This window comes from Vulpes lagopus, chromosome 2, assembly GCF_018345385.1.
Source record: "Vulpes lagopus strain Blue_001 chromosome 2, ASM1834538v1, whole genome shotgun sequence".
NCBI classification, from domain to species: Eukaryota; Metazoa; Chordata; class Mammalia; order Carnivora; family Canidae; genus Vulpes; species Vulpes lagopus.
In genome coordinates, this window is record NC_054825.1 from 130,594,679 (window position 1) to 130,611,279 (window position 16,601).

At 37.2% G+C, this 16,601-nt stretch overlaps 1 protein-coding gene across 6 annotated transcripts in view; it reads left to right on the forward strand.

Moving 5' to 3' along the window:
* TUT7 (terminal uridylyl transferase 7) overlaps positions 1-16,601 on the forward strand; it is a 64,944-nt gene that overhangs the window by 29,864 nt on the left and 18,479 nt on the right. For all 6 annotated transcript variants that reach the window (XM_041742481.1, XM_041742484.1, XM_041742480.1 and 3 more), the window contains exons 14-24: positions 193-343; positions 2,170-2,256; positions 3,085-3,185; positions 4,845-4,902; positions 10,167-10,270; positions 10,902-10,991; positions 11,588-11,701; positions 11,880-11,957; positions 12,571-12,748; positions 15,807-15,854; positions 15,938-16,029. In XM_041742481.1, the coding sequence (XP_041598415.1) occupies positions 193-343; positions 2,170-2,256; positions 3,085-3,185; positions 4,845-4,902; positions 10,167-10,270; positions 10,902-10,991; positions 11,588-11,701; positions 11,880-11,957; positions 12,571-12,748; positions 15,807-15,854; positions 15,938-16,029 (1,101 nt within the window). The remainder of the gene's footprint in view (positions 1-192; positions 344-2,169; positions 2,257-3,084; positions 3,186-4,844; positions 4,903-10,166; positions 10,271-10,901; positions 10,992-11,587; positions 11,702-11,879; positions 11,958-12,570; positions 12,749-15,806; positions 15,855-15,937; positions 16,030-16,601) is intronic.

The following is a 16,601-nucleotide window of genomic DNA, read 5'->3' on the forward strand; positions in this document are numbered from 1 at the left end:
TACCTTTTACTCCTGAGTATCCCATAAGATGTCCTCATCTCAAATAATTTGGAGTGACTGCACATTATTTTTATTCCTTTGGAAAGTGAGAGTAGACTATGGACTTAAAAAAAAAAAAAAAGATTCAGGACCCCTTCATTTGGCACACAGGGTTGTATATTATGTCTTGTTTTGCTTTGACCCTTACTGCAGTCTCCTACGGTCGTGTGCAGTTTATGCAAACGAGAAGGTCATCTCAAGAAAGACTGTCCCGAAGACTTCAAAAGAATTCAGCTGGAACCTCTGCCACCACTGACACCCAAATTTTTAAATATCTTAGATCAAGTTTGTGTCCAATGTTACAGTAAGTTATTAATATTTCATTTGTCAGAATATTGCATTGACATTTGCTCAAGGTCCTCTGCATCACTGAGCTGTTAGCTCCATCACTGGGACCATGTCTGTTCCATTCTTCCCTGTGTCCACAGAGCTCTGTGTGTGTGTTTCAGCTGAGACAGAGTAAACCATTGTGGAAGGAAAGATAGGGAAGGAAGGAGAATCTTCTAAGTCTAACTGTTGGAGTACTCCCATTCCCAACTGGTGTTCCTTGAATTGTTTTCCTGAGTGCAGTTAATAGTATGTCATGGCAAGAAGTACTCCATAGGTCAAGTAGGGAAGGAGTGTAGCCGCTGCTCCCTGCCCAAGAGATTTACAGGGCACGTTAGGGTAATAATGGCCTCTGAGAAATGTTAAGCATTTCTAAAATTTAATCATAAAATACTTTAACACTAATGAGTAGCCCCCTAACAGCCCTTTAAGGAATACCAGTGTGGGGAAGCAGTGGTATACAGAGAATTCAAGTTAAAGGAAACGCGTTTAAAGGAGAAGCAGGTAACTCTTTAGATGAGCTTGATGCACCATGGTGCTACCTCCTAAGGCAACTGTGTCAGAAGGCACTTCTTTGTTAACCAGTGATTTAGTCGTTTTTACACCTTTTTGGAAGTTATAAACTATGAAAGGAATCAAGAGTCCCCGAAGAAAACAATATGTTTGTGCATGCTTGCAAACTTTAGTGTTCACACTCTGGGGGAGCTCCCTGAAGGCCACCTTTATAGACTGCTGCGTTTCTGAAATCTAGTAGCAGAATGGCTGTGCAGATTTGTTTCTATTCCAGGAGCAGCTCCTAGGGACAGACTGTCTTCTTTGTTTTATTATTTTTTATTTTTAGGGTGGTATAATACATCATTAACTTTTGTTTTTTTTCCTTTTTAAATTTAAATTCAGTTAATTAACATTTAGTATATTATTAGTTTCAGAGGTAGAGTCAGTGATTGATCAATCTTATATAACACCCAGTGCTCATCACATCATGTGCCCTCCTTAATGCCCATCACCCTGTTACCCCCATCCCCCCACAGCCCCTCCTCTCCAGCAATGCTGTTTACTTCCTATGGTTAAGGGTGTCTTATGGTTTGCATCCTCTCTGATTTTGTCTTATTTTTCTGTCCCTTCCCCTGTGATCCTGTTTTGTTTCTTAAATTCCACATATGAGTGAAGTCATATAATTGTCTTTCTCTGATTGACTTATTTCACTTAGCATAATACCCTCTAGTTCCATCCACACCAGTACAAATGATTTCATTTTTTGATGGCTGAGTAATATTCCATTGTTATATATATATATATATATATATATATATATATATATATATATACCACATCTTCTTTATCCATTCATCTGTTGATGGACATCTGGGCTCTTTCCATAGTCTGGCTATTGTGGACATTGCTGCTGTAAACACTGGGGTGCAGGTGTCCCTTCGGATCAATATATTTATATCTTTGGTGTAAATACCTAGTAGTGCAATTGCTGGATCATAGGGTAGCTTTATTTTCAACTTTTTGAAGAACTTCCAAAAACCTGTTTTGCAGGGTAGCTACACCAGCTTGCATTCCCACCAACTGTAAAAGAGTGGGGATAGACTCTTTTCAAAGAGAGACATTTTCTTTTTTTTTTTTTTTTTTTTTGACATTTTCTATTTATATTACTAATGCTGTCTACCAGGAAGACACAAAATTTAGAGTTTTCTTTTTAACTTTAATGTTAGATTTTGTTTTATAAAAAAGGGTTTTTTTTCCAGAGAGTGTGAACAATCTTTGTTTCTAAATTTTTTTTTTTATTTTAAACAGAGGATTTTTCTCCAACTATTTTAGAAGATCAAGCTCGTGAACATATTCGGCAAAACCTAGAAAGTTTCATAAGACAGGAGTTTCCAGGTAAATAACTTTTTACCTTTAAGAAAAGAAAGGTAGTATGACCTTCCTTTAGAATGAGTACATGTGTTACAAGCACATTAACTTTGAGAATGAGAAGGTAATTTTGTGGTGATGGTGGGGACAGGGCTTCACTTACTTTGTGATATCCCGAGAATGGTCTTTGGTCTGCCAGATCCTAGTTAACCAACAGAAAAGACAGTAGCAGTGTGGGATTTCTGTTAGCAGACACCACAAGTGAAATTTCATTTCGTGTTTTTATTTTTATTTTTTTTTAAGATTTTTTTTTTGTAGATTTATTTATTCATGGGAGACACAGAGAGAGGCAGAGACATAGGCAGAGGAAGAAGCAGGCTCTCTGCTGGGAGCCTGATGCAGGACTCAATCCCAGGACCCCAGGATCACGCCCTGGGCCAAAGGCCAGACGCTCAACCATTGAGCCACCCAGGCTTCCCTCATTTCGTGTTATTTTTAAAGTCAAAGTTCATCTCTAAAAAGTGGATATTTAAAAAGCAATAAAATTACATTATTAAATATATTGATATCCACATTTTCCTTGAAATATCCTTGCACATTTAAGAATAAAGTGGCACTTGGTATTATTTCACATCTTATGCAGATTGAATTTATTTAAAGTAAATTTTGAAAAAAAAAATAAATTTTGAGAGAAAACAGCTTGTAATAAATGGTTAATAAAAAAAGATAATTATAATGAGATTCATATAGGATAGTTAATAGCTGGGTATATTTGATTCATTGAGAGGGCTATTTTGATCAGAAAATTAAATGTACTCAAGTAATTGGTTATTACTTTTCATATATCCTTAACAGGAACTAAATTGAGCTTGTTTGGCTCCTCCAAAAATGGATTTGGGTTCAAACAGAGTGACCTTGACGTCTGTATGACAATTAATGGACTTGAAACTGCAGAGGTACCGTAACCACCTAAAACTTGAATTTGCTGTGGCAGTATGATTTGACAATCTTGACTGACCGTACAGCTTGGTATTTTCCAAGTTTATCAGAACGTACCATATGGAGTATGCCATTTGGCATAGTCTCTCTGGTCAAATACTTAAGCTTAGAGGTAAATGCAAGGAGTACTTTCAACCTGTAGTACAGAGTGGATTTGAAAGCAGCCTGTGGGAACACTATAAAGGCAAACCAGCCCTTCTGGTGTCCTACTGGCATGGCCAGTAAGCTGACTTTGATGCACACACCCACATAAGGCTTTTTGAAAAGTGTTTTAAGAGGCGGGCATTGTGGTTCTCTGAGACATTTTTTAGAAGGCCGACAAATGTAGTACAATGATAAGAGGGCTAAACTCACAGTTCAGAGACCTAGATTCAAGACAAACTTGGTTTCATATGTCCCTAAACATGTGGTATTTGGTTGATAATCTATAAAAGGAAAGAGTACCTTCTGTTCCTCTTGCATCCGGAGATTGTGCACATCAGCTTGGATCATGTATGTCAAGAGTCAGCAGACTATGCCCATAGGCTAAATCCAGCCTATGTACTGCCTGTTTTGTCAATTCAGGACACAAGTCACATCCTTCATTTGTGAAGTGTTTACAGCTCTGCTTTCACTCAATAACCACAGAATTAAGTAGTTACAACAGGGTCATGTGGTTTGCAGAGCAGAAAGGTTTGCTAGCCTCTGACAAATAGGAAACATTTACAAAATACACTGCAGGGAAGTATAAAGTCCGAGAAGTGCCAAGAATCTTTTTTTCTTTTTGACAACAGTCCAAATACTGTAGAGCCAAATGAGTGATGTTGCTGTCACTCAAGATCTTTTTATGTTTGTCCTTATTTTCAAGTCTTTTTCTTTTGAGGATGTATCTGATTTGGGAAAATAGCCCAAAGTTGTCTACCCTGAGTTTGGTGAGTAAAGAGGACAAGCAGGAGTGGGTCCAGTGTATGGAATTACCTTATTGTATGTCATCAATATCAAATTTTTACATGGCTTATAAACTAGCTTTATGGACATTTCTGAACAAAAGTTTCAAATACATTCTGAGATGTATATAGCCATCAAAGGGTTTATGTTGTAAAAGGTGAGCCCAGTGTTTTGAAGTGTGATTTTTTTTTTTTTAAACACTCGTATTTGCTGTATGACTTCAATTTGTGCATTTACACAATCCTCTGGAGAGATCACCTGAGCTTAATCACTGTCCATAGCAGGTCATCAGCTCTTAACAGAAATATAATGAAAGTCCACCCAGAATGAATAATGTGGGGCACAAAAGCTCCCTCTTATTTATTCTGGCACAGAGTGCACTTATGAATAACACAACTACATAAAGAGGAAAAATGGAGGTCCTCATCTGGACAGTGATTGACACTTTTCTGGGGCATCTGATTTCAGCCTCTCTTGTACTTCCAAAAACCATTAGGAAGTAGGGTCTACGGGAGTTTTTATATCCATAGGATATTGCTTATGAATACTGACCAAGGCTTGCCTAAAAGGGAAAAATGTATGAATGAGCTGAAATTAATCGTTATTTCTAAAGGTAATGGAAACTATCTAGATGCAGGTTAGGAACTTGTCTTCCTTTTTTGATTCAGTATATGCAATTTTTGTTGCAGGGGTTGGACTGTGTAAGAACTATTGAAGAATTGGCAAGAGTCCTCAAAAAACATTCAGGTACCTCTGCAAACTTTTTCTAAAAATATTTTTGTCTTTTTTACTAGTGTTTTGCATACTTAGAATTTATTAATGCCAATGAAACAGTATAGTGGCTCATCTATAGCACATTTGCAATATTGATGTCTGTAAAAAATTTTGTATGAGGGGGATCCCCGGGTGGCTCAGCGGTTTAGCTGAGCCTTTGGCCCAGGGCACAATCCTGGAGTCCCGGGATTGAGTCCCACATCGGGCTCCTGGCATGGAGCCTGCTTCTCCCTCTGCCTGTGTCTCTTTGCCTCTCTCTCTCTCTCTCTCTCTCTCTCTCTCTCTCTGTGTCTATCATAAATAAATAAATCTTAAAAAAAAAAATTTGTATGAATAAGCATGAAGGACTAAAGAATTGGTAATCATTCGTGTGTATATTGTTGCCTAGCTTAGTTTTATTTCAAAACAAAGCATATACAAAACAGGCAAGAAATTTTGGAAACTTTTGTCATAATGAGACTGTATCAATCAAAGTGTTGTTGACAGGTGTGAAGCATAATGGAAAGCACGGTGGGGTTATGGATTGTATTTGTAGCTATGCTGCTCAACAGTCATATGTGACACTGAACAAGTCATTTAACTTAATCTCTTTTCCTCTCATCAATAAGTTGAGAAAACTGAACCAGGTCACTTTTTTACAGCTATAAAATATATAGATGCTATAAATTGTGCACAGTGCTGACATACCATTGACATATTCTTTTGCTGTCAGGGACAGCTATGAATGCTGTTAACAGTGAGACTCTTCTTTTAAAATGTGGTTCAAAATTTCTTGAAATTTCTTGCAAATTTCTGTGCTAGGAGCAGGGAATGAAGGTGAGCATGATATGGTTCATGACCCTACAAAACTTAAATGGTTTATGAGACTCTCTCTCTTATTATTCTCTCTCAGAAAGAATAGACTTAAGTTAGTGTCACACACACATATATACACATGGAGTGTGTCACACACACAAACATACACATGGAGTGCTCCCTCTCTCCTTTTTTTGTATTTATTTCCAAGCATTTAAATAAAAAAGATAGCACATTACTTAAATAACAAGAAAAACTATTAATTTCAGTTTATTCCCTCTGAAAATTAACATAGAACATCAGTATTTTTTTTTATTTGCATTGATAATTTTTCTTTTTTTTTTTTGGTCACTGAAATACACATTCCTTTCACTTGGGAATTTTAGCTTTAAAGATCATGAGCTTTTTGGGCACCTGGGTGGTCCAGGCAGTTAAGCATTTGCCTTCAGCTCAGGTCATGATCCCTGAGTTTTGGGATTGAGTCCTACATTGGACTTCCTGCTTGGCTGGGAGTCTGTTTCTCCCTCTGCCCCTCCCCCCTGCTCATGTTCTGTTTCTCTCTCACGCTTTCTCTCTCAAATAAATAAATAGAATCTTTAAATAAAGATCATGAGCTTTTTAAATTTTTTTGAAATTATGCAAATAAACTAAATTGCTAAGTTGCCACAATTATTATTTAGTACTGAGCTAGACTTTTTACTTTTTGTTTTGAAATAATTTGAAACTTACAGGAAAGCCCCAAAAATTGTATGACAAACTCTGTATATCTTTCATTTGGATCCACTAGCTATTAACATTTTATCACATTCAATTTATTATTCTCTCTCTTATTTGCTCAATTTTTTTCCTGCACCATTTGAGATTAAAAACTAGAGACCTCATGTTCCTTTCCCCTCAATACAAAAGTGTATCTGTCCTAAGAATGAGCCATGCTTGTTAAAAACAGGTCATTTTTAGACTGAAATGACTTCTACATACAGATAATAGTAATGGAACACAGATTGCATGGAACAAGAATTTAATAATAGCTAGAGGGCTATGACTGAAACCTGACATCTTTAAAAGCAGTCCCCAACTATCTTATTGGGTGCCTACTATGTGTTCAGTACAGTGTTGGGCACTTAGGGATGGTGGAAAAATAAAAAGTCTCTACAAGTCTTTTCCTCGGACAACTTTCAGATTTTATTTTATTTTATTTTTTAATATTTTATTTATTTATTCATGAGAGAGGCAGAGACATAAGCAGAGGGAGAGGCAGGCTCCGTGCAGGGAGCCCGATGTGGGACTCGATCCCCGGTCTCCAGGATCACACCCTGGGCCAAAGGCAGATGTTCATCTGCTGAGCCACCCAGATGTCCCAACTTTCAGATTTTAAAAAAGGAAAGATACCATGTTACATATTACAGGCCATGTAACAGTGTAAGGTAGTATTCATTTTTCAGAACAAGTCAGAAGCTATTATAAGTATTCAGTAAGTTCTGAGGATAGAGAGATTCTGGTAAAGAGTTGCATAGGGGGCGGCCCGGGTGGCTCAGCAGTTTAGCGCCACCTTCAGCCCAAGGCCTGATCCTGGAGACCTGAGATCCGGTCCCACGTTGGGCTCCCTGCATGGAGCCTGCTTCTCCCTCTGCCTGGGTCTCTGCGCCTCTCTCTCTCTCTCTCTTTCTGTGTCTCTCATTAATGGATAAATAAAATCTTTTTTTTTTTTTTTTAAGAGTTGCATAGGGAAGATTCATGCAGGAGATGAGTTTATACTGATCTCAGGTGATGATGGATATGACTCGAAAGATAGAAAGAGAAGTCTTCCTAAGAGTGCATGCACATGAACATGAGAGTTACTGTAGTATATCTCGGAGGACAGTGGGAAGATCAGTACATTTAGGGAGGAGTTTCAGGTAGTTCCTATCACTAGATAAGATAAAGCCTGCAGATATTTGAAAACCAGTGAAGTTTCTTCCAAGAGAGGAGCAACCCAATAAAAATAAAATTTAAGCTTTTTCAGCAGCTAGTAGATTCTCTCAGGGAAGGTATAACCCAAGTGAATTCAGGGCAAAAGGACCTTAACCAGATACTAATGATCCTAAAAGGAAAAGGAGAGGAGAGATTCCCAAGGGGAAATCTTCTAGATTTGGTATCTACAAGTAAGAAATAAAAGTTCAGACTAATGTTTGGGTACTTGAGAAATGGGAATGTTTGCAGAACACACCATGTAGAGATGTGTAGTTTGCCATGAAGGTATAATCCCCAAGTGTTAAAAGTCCAGCAACCAATTAGAAATATGGAGTTGTCTGTCAGGGTTGAAGAACAAAAGGAAAACAGTTTTGCATTGAAATCCTTGGAGAGAGAGAGCAAGAATAAAAGAATTCTAAGGGATCCTTTGAGAGTAGTTAAGGACTAAGCCTTTAATTTCTGTGGGTAGAAATTAAGAAAGGACATGGAAAAAGGAGCCATTGGAATGACAAGAACTAGGACAATGTGCTGTGAATAAACTGTAGAGGACAGGCTGATAATGGGCAACAGTGTCAAATTCTAGAATGAGAAGGAAATAAAGTGAAAGGCTATCTAATTTAAATATAGTATAGCAAAGTAGTTAGTGGAAGTTCTGGAATCAGATTCCTGGTTTTAACTTTTTTTTTTTTTTTTTAAGATTTTTATCTGTTTATTTGAGAGAGAGAGCATGAGTAGGAAGGAGAGGGAGAATCAGGCTGCCTGGGGAGCAGAGGGCCTGACATGGGGCCCTGGCATAATGGCCTGAGCCGAAGGCAGATGCTCAACCAACTGGGTCACCCAGGCACCCCAATTCTCTAGTTTTAAATCTTGGCTTCCCCCTTGTTGGCTGCGTATTCCCAGAAAGACACTCATTTCTTCGTAAGTGTTCAGTTCCTCATCTACAAAGTAGAATAAGGATCTAGCATATGCCAAGTATTCAGCAAATATGAATTACCCCCCCCCTCCATCCACTATAAGTTAGACCTCCTCTGTCTCTGCACAGACATTTTTTTCGGAAATTTCTTCTGTTGTCTACATAGTTTTCTCCTGAGTTCTGGATTACTATGTATCTGCCTTCTAGATACTGCTGCTTACCTCTTTGAGAAACTCCAACTCGATCTCAGAATGAACTCCTCTCTCTCTTTACTGCCTTCCTTCTGCCACAACCTCTACTACCTGCCCTTCCTTCTGAATCTACTTTCTCAGTGGTTGACATTGACATCCTTTGAATCACCAAAATGGGTGAAGCAGTAACTAATCTGTCCTGGAATGGATTCAGTAGAGATTTGGAGTCGGTCACACCTACATGCAGATTTCAGCTCTGTGATTTACTAGCTCCATATTCCTAAGCACATTAGTATCTCTGGGGCTCTGTCTTCTATCTTTTGGGTGAGGGTGAACATTTTAGGAGGTAATGTTTGTGAAGGATTCTGGTGCGCGGGAACTGGTAGTTCTTACTGTTACAATCCTCCTTCCCCTATTCCCCCCTACCTCTGCTTCTCATCCCCCTGCCTCCACTTCCCTAGCCCATATAGGTATACATACTCTTAAGCATGTCTTCCTGCTTCTCTGCATCCCTGTGCCACCAAGATAGTTCAGGCCCAGATAGATCATTTTTGGTAATAGTCACACTGCCTCCCAGTGGGTGCCTCCAGTCTGTCCACTGCCAAGGGCATTGTCCAGATAGATGTGGTCAGTGATTCCCCCCAACTTATACAGTTCATTGGTGTCTCTTTGCCTCTAAGGATATATAGAGAGATGCTCTTCCTGGTTTCTACCACACCTCCTATCACTCATTATTCCTTTCCCTCAAGTCTACTCTATAGCCTTCACAATTCCATGGAAGTTCTCAAACATGCCATTCTGCTTTAGGCATCTGCCCTGTCCATGTGTACTTTCCTTGCCTTTCCTTTCCCTCCCCTCAGCCTCTTCTAACTTTACTTGTCACTCTCCTTCTTCAAAGTCCAGTTCAGGCAATTTCCTCCTCTCCTATTGAAGTTGATTCCTTTCTTTTACTGTCTTAACTTCTGGCTCTGTGATGAGTAGCTTTTTTTTGAGGATTCAGATGATTACCCCAAAGGCTTTTCTCTGTATTAGATATAGTTGGGTAGAGAGAATAGAAAGGGCCCACATAGCCTAGGCTCTGTAATTGCTTCTTCCGTTCTGGTATTTAGCAGACTGACAGCCCTGTGCACACCCATAATCCAGTGAGTTCCTGGAGGTCAGTGTCTGCCTTGTTCATCCTTGAATTTCAGATATTGATGTGTTTAACTAATATAAACTTTGCCAGAAGAGTCTTTCCAGATATTTAGTAACAGAATTGAGTAGTTGTAGTGATTGCAGTGAAACATGTCAGAGTTAGGTTTATATCATTTTGTGTTAGAACCTTAACATAAGAGTAGCTGATGGCTCCGGCTGCTGTATTTAATGATACTATCTTATTTCCAATCTAGGTCTGCGAAATATCTTGCCTATTACAACAGCAAAGGTGCCAATTGTAAAGTTCTTCCATTTGAGAAGTGGTCTGGAAGTGGACATCAGTTTGTATAACACACTGGTGAGATTTTTCTCTAGGCTTTTTCTTTAGGGCAGTCGAGGGGAACAAATGTCTCTTAATTTACAAAATCTCAAGCAAAATTAAGCCATTTATTTTATCTTACTCATTCTTTTAATCATTATTTAGAAGTGCTTGCTGGGTGCCTGGCAGTGTTCTGAGACTGGGTATATAAAAAAGAGTTGTTAGTATTTATTTAAAATGAGGTCAGAGTGGCAGGTGCTTTTTGTTTGGCTTGAATTTTAATTTTGGAGTGTATGTCTTTGATCTCACACTTGGATTATTACTTCAGGGCTTTATGGGCTTTCTCTGGACCATAGGTGCATTCAGTTTAAATAATGCCAGGGTGAGGTGGGGGACTCTTAACATCTACTTAGATGGAATTATCTTAATAGCCTTATTTCTAGGAATGTTTAGACTAAGGACATATTAACATGCAAGTCACAAGCTCAGATGTCATTCATAATTCTTATTATCTAAGAAGTTAATGAAGCTCAGTTTGGGGGAAAAATATTAATTTTAGTCTAATTGTCTTCAACCTAAAATGAATTACAGTGTAAACCTTTTCAGAATATTCCAGCCTAAAACTTTTTCTTCTTATTGATAATTTGTAGTGTAATTGTCCTCTTAACAGGCTCTCCATAACACAAGGCTCTTATCTGCTTATTCAGCCATTGATCCCAGAGTGAAATACTTATGCTATACTATGAAAGTATTTACAAAGGTAAGTATGCTTCCTGTTGGGATTCATCAGGAAATTTCAGTCTGTCTTCAAATCTAGTTGAAAACATAAGTCTTTATTTTGTAAAGAACCATAGGCATGTTAAATGCTTCCTTTAGCTATTTTGGGAAGCCGGCCATGGAAGGCTAAAATTTTGTCGTCTTAAATTTACCTATGATAATCTGATCTTGCTTGTGGCTGATGGTTGGGATTTTTCTTTTGTTTGATTTCAACGTCCTTTTGTTTGGTCTTATTTGCTTTTGTTGGCATATTTTAGCATTTGAAGATGTAATTTTTATATTAAAGCTCTATAAAAGCACCTTTTTTTTTTTAAGATTTTTTTTTATTTATTTATGAGACGGGGGCGGGGGTGGACAGAGACATAGGCAGAGGGAGAAGTAGGCTCCATGCAGGGAGCCGGATGCAGGACTTGATCCCGGGACTCCAGGATCACGCCCTGGGCTGAAGGCAGGCGCTAAACCACTGAGCCACCCAGGGATCCCCCAAAGCACCTTATGTTTAGTAATAATAGAATAGCTGCAAATTTACCAGAAAACGTTGGTGATCTTCTCTTTGTTCCTTGTTTTCTTTCCCTCTAGATGTGTGATATTGGTGATGCATCTAGAGGCAGCTTATCGTCATATGCATACACGCTTATGGTGCTATATTTTCTCCAGCAGAGGAATCCACCAGTCATTCCTGTCCTTCAAGAGGTATTAGTAAAAGAAATTGTATTTCTCATCTGTAAAGCTGGGTTGCCTTTGAGTGAGCCCTCTTCTTTCTCTAATATTCTGTGCTTCTATAGTTAAATATTTAACTATTTTCCTACAAGTTTTTGTATCAATGCATTAAATTTATAATCCATACTAATAGTTTAAAAATTAATTTCAGATATACAAAGGTGAAAAGAAACCTGAAATATTTGTTGATGGCTGGAATATTTATTTTTTTGATCAAATAGATGAACTGGTACGTATTTTAAGAGTAAAGATTTTTTTACATCCTTGACTAAAAGTTAGCTGTACTATGCTGTGGTGTAGTGGTCAACAACTATATTATCATTTGTTATATTTATTTATATTATGATAGTAAAAAACTAGCATATACAGATGTTTCCTTTGAAATTGAAAACATTTTTATTAAGCCAGGTGAGTTTCTAGGGACTGTATCTAGGATTCTTTAATGCCTGTCAATTTCAAATATTATATAACTTTATTCCAAGTGAATGAATATTTGCAAAGTGGTTTTTAGAGTTTGAAAAAACTTTGAGTTCAAAGATCTATAACCCAGGCATCATCAAGGCTCTTCAAATTTATTTCCAGATTCTTCCACAAACATACATTCTGGAGTTTGACATTTAAAACCCTGAGCTCTCACTATCTCCAACTCACAGGGTAGAGATTAATAAACTCATATAAATGGTATTATTAAATGTGAAAGAAAAATTACATAATTATATTTTTATGTATTTAAATTCCAGTTAATTAAAGTAAGTCCAAATTTACTCCCTAAGATACAAATGAAGATAGATATTAACACTTTACTATAGAGCATGATATCTCTTGTTCCCTTCTATTTCTAGCCCACCTATTGGCCAGAATATGGGAAAAATACAGAATCTGTTGGGCAGCTATGGTTGGGACTTCTTCGATTCTACACAGAGGAATTTGATTTTAAAGAACATGTTATTAGCATCAGGAGAAAAAGTCTGCTTACAACTTTTAAGAAACAGTGGACCTCAAAATACATTGTTATTGAAGGTACAAATAAAATGAAACTTAAAATCAAATAGAATTATAGAGTTTGAACTATGAGGGCATTGTTCTTCATCCCTGCAGAGCTCTTGCAGAACAGCAGGGAGCCACTGGTTGGGATGTGCCGCATAGCCATCTTGTTACTGTCCACATCAGGACACTTGTCTGTTTCCAGCATAACAGCATAAAGATTTATTTTTAAATGACCAGTGTCCTCCTGTGGGGCCTCTCCAATTCAGAAGTCTTTTGGCCAGGGCACATCTTTGACTTTTGTTGAACACGTACTGGAGAATAAGTTTGCAATAGAGATAGGCAGCTTCAAAAGACTGGAAGTTGTTTTGTTTTGTTAAGATTTTGTTTATTTAGTCAGGAGAGATGCAGAAGAGAGAAGCAGAGACATAGGCAGAGGGAGAAGCAGGGTCCCTGTGGGAAGCCTGATGTGGAACTCGATCCCAGGACCCCGGGATCACACCCAGAGCTGAAGGCAAATGCTCAACAACTGAGCCACCCAGGCGTTCCAAAGACTGGAACTTTTATCACTTTCTGAATGGAGAGTTTGAAGAGGGGCCACTAAGAATGAATTTTCAGGATCCTTACTTGCTATTTATTCATGAAGAAGTTTACCTATAAGTAACTATTTACAATTTTTTACATTTCTTTTGCCCATGCTGAAGCCTTTTCCTCCATTGAATGCAAGGATCCATGGGCCATATATGTTTGTAGTTGATTGTTTATTTTCAATTTGTGGGATTTTAATTTTAGGGACAAAATGGAGTTTAAGTTCTTAAAACTGAACTGAGAAATGGCTTAAAAAGTATTTTATTGACTTTAATCTTTTTATTTTTAAAAAAATATACTAGTTAAATAATGTGTGTTACTTTAGGTTATATTTGCATCATTACTTCTGCCTGTTGGCAATATTAAAATACTCTTGAATATTTATACAATTAAATTCAGATCACTAAGGCTTTAGATAGGGTTTTAATTTTTTAGGATCTCATATGTCAAAAACCTAGAACTTTGTCTCCAACCTTTCTATTATCATAGTGGGTTCTTAAGGTCTCCAGTTGTCCATATTTTGTTTTTAATTTTTGAAGTCTCTTTATCTTTTACTTCTCATTTTTACATTACTTTAAGATGAACCATTAGTAACAGGCTAAATTAGAAAGACTTTAAACCAGCAATTCTAGAATGGAGGAGTTTCAGGGGTGGTGGCCCCAACAGTGTTTGTCCAGTAGCTAAATATTATGATATCTTTGCTGCATTAAGCAAACAACCAGAATTATTTCCACATATACACACATGAAAGACACCAGAAGAAAGCATGGTCAAACATACCAGGAAGGTAACCTGATAGCAGTTATTAGTGTAGGGTCAAAACTGAGTGAAGGTTTCTGTAACCTGTTAGTGAGTCTGAATCTCGAATGATATGCCCCAGTTATTGTCCATGAAAAGCATAACAGGCAACCAGAAGGATGCCTCTTTTTACTTATGTACTTCTTTTGTATATACTGTATATAAGCAGTCTTCCACTTTCTTAATGATCCCCAAGAAAGGTTTTAGGTTTTTTTTTTCCTTTGCTTTTCTTCAGTGTTTTTAGGCATTATGGGAAATAATTAAATATCTACACATAATATTCAAAGTATGAATTATTATGTATGTATATTAAATCATGTATAAAATAGTACTTTAATTTAGAAGTAGTACTTTACCTCCATTTATTTCATGAACAAGTTTTATTCATGAAATAAATTTATCTCAAATAATTCTGTGACATCAGCATTTTTTTCATTATTCCTACCACTTTCTGGGTCATCTAATACATAATAATCCAGAACACAACATATATATATATGTGTTTGTGTGTGTGTGTGTGTGTGTGTGTGTGTGTATACATACATATAGGTATATACATACTACATACACACACACTTATCTAAGACTTTGAGATGCGGACATTTAACATCATAATGAAGTCCTTTATGAAGCTTTCACTAAAAACTGAGGTCCCAAGTAGGCATTGGCATGCCATTGGGACAGGTGTGTGTGTCTTAATTTGTCTTATAAGTGTGTTTTATGATCTCCAGGATGATTAAAGGGACCCTTTTTTTTTTTTTTTAAGATTTTATTTATTTATTCATGAGAGACACAGAAAGAGAGAGAGAGAGAGAGAGAGAGAGAGAGGCAGAGACACAGGCAGAGAGAGAAGCAGGCTCCATTCAGGGAGCCTGACATGGGACTGGATCCCCGGTCTCCAGGATCACACCCTGGGCCAAAGGTGGTGCTAAACTGCTGAGCCACCCGGGCTGCCCTAAAGGGACCCTTAAAACACTTTAGTTAACAGGAACATCCAGTGCTAAAATGTTCTAAATCTATTTATGACCTCTTTATGCTTCCCAAACCAGCACCATTAGATAACACTCCACTAATATGTCTTCTCCAAACAATATTTTGTTGTTCAAAATGAAGCAGCTGCTCATAATAGGAAGGAGTCAATATGGATTCAAACATAACACACTTTTTTTGATGGACACTTTGAAGAAAACATTTGACTTATATTTAGGAATATATATTACTTAGCTATATCACATATTTGAAACTCATTTTAAAAAAGCAGTCATTTAATATAGTTAACCCTTGAACAACAAAGGTTTGAACTGCACAGGTCCACTTACATGTGAATTTTTTTTTTTTTATAAATACAACACTGTAAATTTATTTTCTCTTAATGATTTTCTTAACATTTTCTTTTCTTTAAGCCTACTTTATTGTAAAAAATGCAGTATATAATACATATACAAAATACATATCAACTATGTTATAGGTGAGGCTTCTGGTCAGTAGTATGCTGTTACTAGTTAAGTTTTAGGGAACTCAAAAAGCTATGCATGGATTTTTGACTGTGTGGGGATTTGGTGTTTCTACCCCCCACGTTGTTCAAGGTTCCTGTATTTTTATTAATGATAAAGTATATAACACTTTCTTATATACTCACTTAAATGGATGAATAGTGGCATTTCCTATTTCATTATCTTTTTTGTTCTCATTAATTTTCTTTACTTAGATCCCTTTGATTTGAATCATAATCTTGGAGCTGGATTATCAAGGAAAAGTAAGTTGCTTTGTTTATAAATGTTAATGTGATCCCTTTTCCTTTTAATCCATCTAATTGGGCACTTACTCTTTTCTTTCTAGTGACAAATTTTATAATGAAAGCATTTATTAATGGTAGAAGAGTATTTGGTATTCCAGTCAAAGGATTTCCAAAGGACTGCCCCTCAAAAATGGTAAGTGTCCATTAGAAATATCAAATATACCCCCCCAAAAAAAGGAACTTTATTAAACACCTTAATTTGTACATGTTATGTCAATAATAAATACTCTGAAAGTCTGGTGAGTCTAGCCAAATAAATAATCACAATACAGAGTAATTCCTGAAAACCTTTTTTTATATACATCCCAATTCTGAGGCCATTTTTATCAGGAGAAAAGGGAGAAACAGCCAGAAGTGGAGTTTGGGAAAATCAGTCATTTTGGCGCTGCTGCTTTGCCTTCATCACATCACGCGTATAGATGGCATTGCTGCTCTACCAACGTTCAGCTCTGTGCAGCCTCTACCAAATCCAGTTTGCATATAGCCATGGTTCCTCCACCCTCTTCATGTGAAGTCTAGGTTGTTCCCTCTGCTTGCAGAGTAATACATCTCTAAATGGGACTAGGAGAGAGACTGCTCTGTGAAAGCAAGCTAACTGGTGTCATATAACCTAATACTCAAAATTTTTATGGAACTGGACTCATTAAAAACAAAACAAAATTGCACTATAAAAATTTCCTTCAGGGCACCTGGGTGGCTCAGTCC